At 34.9% G+C, this 4338-nt stretch overlaps 1 protein-coding gene across 1 annotated transcript; it reads left to right on the top strand.

Annotated features, from left to right (window-relative positions):
- The first annotated feature begins 1187 nt into the window (after positions 1 to 1187).
- LOC145164185 (uncharacterized) lies at positions 1188 to 2293 on the top strand. Its single transcript, XM_079082912.1, has 3 exons — positions 1188 to 1267; positions 1433 to 1889; positions 2141 to 2293. The coding sequence occupies exons 1-3, from the start codon at positions 1188 to 1190 to the stop codon at positions 2291 to 2293; spliced, it is 690 nt and encodes a 229-aa protein (XP_078939038.1).
- Positions 2294 to 4338: the final 2045 nt, after the last annotated feature.

Here is a 4338-nt window from a genome sequence, read left to right on the forward strand (position 1 = left end):
TCTTTTCTGATTGTAAGATTGTTGATTGTTGGTGTTGGCGTATTGCACTGCTGCTGCTGTTTTCTGTCAATTTGTTGCCTATTTATGCGTTACTACTGTCTTACTGAGTTTCCTTTTAATTTGGCTGTCATTTGCGATTTGGCGATTTGCCAATTTGATTTATAAGTTATGAACTTATAGATTTGGTTATTGATTTGGTTATGCTTAACAGCTTGTCAGCTTCAAACAAAACTGAAAAGTGACAACAAAGATTGATTTGGTTATTGTTAAATGAGTTATTGGTTATTGTTCTAATTTTGAATTTGATTTTGTTTTGATTGGATCAATTGTTCCTTCATTTTGATTTTTCTAGATATAATCATGGGAAAGATGAAAACATTGAAAGAGAAATTGTTGTCTGCTTACTAATATATCATTCATAATCTGTTTTTAAAGACATTAAAGGCTGTCGGGCTGAGTTGTAATTCTTTTTCTAGGTGTTTTTGGTGTTTATTTGTTGAAAACAATCTGTTTTTTTTAATGTTAATTTCAGTTTATAATATTTTCTCCCCCCCCCCCCAAGTTAATTGTTCAAGCTCCGCCACTGATAGATTTACTAGTAAAAACCCTGAGTTTTTTTTTTTTACATAGATGATAAGACTTATTTGGGTTTTGCCGTGTTCTCAAGATTCATGGTTTATATACTTGAATCGATGCTAGTTTTAGTAATAAAAAGAAATTTAGAATTTAAACGTCGAGGTTAGAAGCTTGTACTGATATTTAAGGGGTTAAAAAATAAAGTTTTATTAGTTAGCTATAGCGACACACAAGTCATAATTTGCATGTGTGAAGACTTGGAGTACTTTCTAATTGGTTCGTGTGTGAAGACTTGGAGTACTTTCTAACTGGTTCATGTGTGAAGACTTGGAGTACTTTCTAATGAAAAGTGTGCTACTGGGGAAATTTGAAACTGGTACGTAGCTTCAAAGTCAAGAATATGCGGTAGGCATGTGATGTATTAAATGCATGAGGCACATAAGTCATAATTTGCGGCAACATATACGTATATGTGTGTGAATTGAAGAAGAAGGTTACAACTCAAAGACCATATATATTCATTTCCTCTTTATTTGTTATTAATTACTTCTCCCACTTCACTTATATAAATCATCACATTCTTACCGCAACTTTTAACTTCTCCCTCACAAATGGATCCACCTGCAGATCATCAAAACCCCATATATGACCTCGATTGGTTTCCGTACTTTGATCATCAAGATCTTTTAAGGTATATATAAACGTCACTCATTACCCCATCTTTCGCACAAAAAAGTGATTTTGTCTATATTGATCAAAACATGGTTTGGATTTGTAGTGATCAAAAAGAGTCTTCCATCGTGTTGGATTTGATTATCTTGAGTTTTTTTTTTTTTTTTTTTTTGGATTTTTGCAGTGGTGACATGCTCGACCATCATGATTACGAGTTGTCGGAAAAATTGCATGAAGTGCTCGATCAGAACGTTTCCACAGTACTTAACAAAGATCAAAACATCATTTCTAGAAATGAGTTTCACGATTTGGATCCCCTTAAAGACATAAGCTTATGGGATTGTTGGGAGGATGGTAATTTACCATTGGTTAGTTTCAGTGAAGACTGTAAATCCGGTGGTGAGGCTACAGGTAGTTCTAGTGCTGCCACCACTGATCACGGTGGCCGGAAGGTGGCAAATAGATTGAGACCATTGGAGTTTGAAGAGATAGCGAAGTACTTTGAGATGCCGATAATCATGGCAGCAAAGGAACTAGGGATATGGTTAACATTGTTGAAGAAAAGATGCAGAGAGCTAAACATAAACAGATGGCCTCATAGAAAACTTAAGAGCCTTCAATCCCTCATTCAAAATGCCAAGGTAAACTACGATAATAACCTTTTATACATTACTCATGCATGTATGCATGCACTTGGTAACCAAAGTAGTTTTGGTATTTTCTAAAATTTTAATTATTAGTTTCTTTATAACATAAACATAGGCCCTAGGCATATGCCACATCGAATCAATTGTTTTACTACGATTTCTGATTTATATTTACATAAACTTAACTCATTGTAAATTTTGTGAACTCACACGAAAAATATATTGCATCTACCTAAAAAAACTAGGAGTTGGGATTAAAGGAGGAGGTAGAGACGTTAGCAGGGCACAAGAAGATGATGGAGAAATTGCCAGGTATGGAATTGACAGAAAGAACAAAGAAGCTTAGGCAAGCTTGCTTCAAAGCTATTTATAAGAAGAGAGGACTTAACAATCCTTAGTCCTTACCTTTTCTTTTAGCCATTTTGTTATAATTAGTGGATTTTAATCTACATTGTATGTGTTTTTCTCTTGATAGATTGATACCCTTTTTAGTTTCATTGTGTTTGTCTATTGGTTTTTTATGCAGAAAATTTTGTATAATTTGGGTATTATAGTTTGTATTATGTATTTAGCTATATTCTAGATTGCCGACACGACTACGCTGACGACTCTATACCAGAGGTCTATATAAATAGACTTATGAATTTAGTAGGAATAACTTGATTATAATCTTGTGATTTGTTCCATGTCTGATCCACTCCTAAGATTCACTCGACATGCCCCCAGTTATGTGTAATTAAAATTTTATTAGACTGTTGATCCTAATGAGTCTACCCTAAGTCCACAACCAAACAAGGAACATGTCAACTATGAGAAACACGCATATGGACTTGTGAGTTATTTGTAAATTGATTAGGGAAATAAAGTTTTTTTTAGACATTGTTGGGTAAAATAATTGTAAAACACTTGCTGGGCCATGGTTAGGAGTGTTGGGCACCTTTTGGGCTTTCCATGGTTACTAAATGTGAAACATGTAGCACTTGCGTGGGCCCCCACAAAACTAAGTTTTCACATTTCTTTCCCACTTCTAGGCCCATTAGGGAACTTAATAGTCCAATGAGTTGGCCATTTTGGAGTGTATCCTTTCGGATACGTTTGATAAGGTCGGGTATTTTGATGGCTCAAAAGTAATGTGAATGACGCGCTTTGGCCTATAGGTTTGGGAACTCTCGCCTTTGGTCCCCAGATAAGCAAACTGGTCCCTCGGTTGATTGGGATGTATACGAATGCTTACCTAGTCAGGACTTTCGGGCTACCGGCACCTCCCCCTTCCAGTTACTACGCGTCCATTACTATGATCCGACCCAACTAGAGTGGATGACTTTGAATTTCCTATGAGCTCTAAGGAATACATATATGTATATACATTTTGTTAAACAACTTGAGTATGTGTGCGATTTTCAGAGAAAGTGGAGAATATTCACAAGTGTTTGCACACATATAAGTGTCAGGAGTAATATGTATGCACATAAGGGAGCAATTAACACACAAAGGTATTCCTAGGATTTTCTAAGTGCGAATTGCATGCAGTTGTGTGTGCATTATATAAACTAGCATACGAGAGGACCCTAGAGGCTATAGACTAGGTCAAGGCAATTAACCTAATTCCCTATAGTCAAGGGCTCTGATACCAATCTGTCACACCCCGATCCTTGTCGGAATCGATCAAGGCGTGATATATTGTTCAAAGTCTCATGACAACTATGTTATAATATGATTAGATTCAATTAAGTACTAAGTATGCAAACAAGATCCACAACATATAAATACAAATCCAAATACGAACAACATTTATTACATCAAATTTAAAGTCTTGTGGATTTCTAAGGCACAACCTATTTTTCATCAACTTCATTCTTCAAATCTGCATCATGGGTAAAAACAGGTCAACTACGAGAGTTGGTGAGTAATCTAATTTTAGTAGAGAAAATTGTGAAGTTGAAACATTTATAATTTGAAATTTGTTTTCTTTTGAAGTCGGCAAACAATTGTATTTGAGATAACGGTTTATAAATCAAAAATTGATTAACAAATGATAACAACAACAATAAGTCCTCACCCTATATATACATATGTATATATATATATATATATATATATATATATAATATATATAGAATGGAGCATCTAATCATCAAACACACTCAACCACGTGCGATCAATCACCTTAGCGTCCCAAGGCGGGGTGGTCAACCCAATAGCGCTATTATTGTCCATAACGTACCTCAAGAATACGGGCATAGTCATGGAGATTAGACTAAAAATGATAATGCACTACAAGTACATGTAGCGTAAACAAACAATAGTTATACAATTAATGACTCACGTATGAATGTCCCAACAATGTCTCAATTGTGATAAAACAATAAAATGAAGTTGGAACATATTAGAACCACATAATACACCCCAAAAGTATTGAAAATTATAAAATATGGGGTAGATT

Source organism: Lactuca virosa, chromosome 3, assembly GCF_052849685.1.
Source record: "Lactuca virosa cultivar CGN04683 chromosome 3, Lactuca_virosa_CGN04683_v6, whole genome shotgun sequence".
NCBI lineage: Eukaryota > Viridiplantae > Streptophyta > Magnoliopsida > Asterales > Asteraceae > Lactuca > Lactuca virosa.